Here is a 206-nt window from a genome sequence, read left to right as displayed (position 1 = left end):
TTCTTCCACGCCGACGAGACGGGCGAGGTGGACCCCGGGTGTCACCCCGCTCTAGGTGGCAGCTACACCGGGGTCTGGCCCATGGGGCTCTTCTGGTTCCTGCAGCCTGACACCATCTTCCGACGACTGGTCAAGCGGGACGTGGCTGGTAGCCCCTTCCTGGTCCATCTGGAGGTCTTTGATGGCCTCCGCTTGGTCCCCGGTCC

At 65.5% G+C, this 206-nt stretch overlaps 1 protein-coding gene across 1 annotated transcript in view; it reads left to right on the top strand.

Moving 5' to 3' along the window:
* Positions 1-6: 6 nt before the first annotated feature.
* The window catches only part of LOC104522067 (acyl-coenzyme A amino acid N-acyltransferase 1), a gene marked incomplete at its 5' end in the record, with an annotated part of 2564 nt that continues 2364 nt past the window's right edge, over positions 7-206 (top strand). The window contains one exon of the mRNA XM_029084082.1: positions 7-206. Coding sequence (XP_028939915.1) covers positions 7-206 — 200 coding nt within the window.

Source organism: Antrostomus carolinensis, unplaced genomic scaffold (genome assembly GCF_000700745.2).
Source record: "Antrostomus carolinensis isolate BGI_N321 unplaced genomic scaffold, ASM70074v2 scaffold40653, whole genome shotgun sequence".
NCBI classification, from domain to species: domain Eukaryota; kingdom Metazoa; phylum Chordata; class Aves; order Caprimulgiformes; family Caprimulgidae; genus Antrostomus; species Antrostomus carolinensis.
This window is presented reverse-complemented; position numbering and strand designations above follow the sequence as displayed.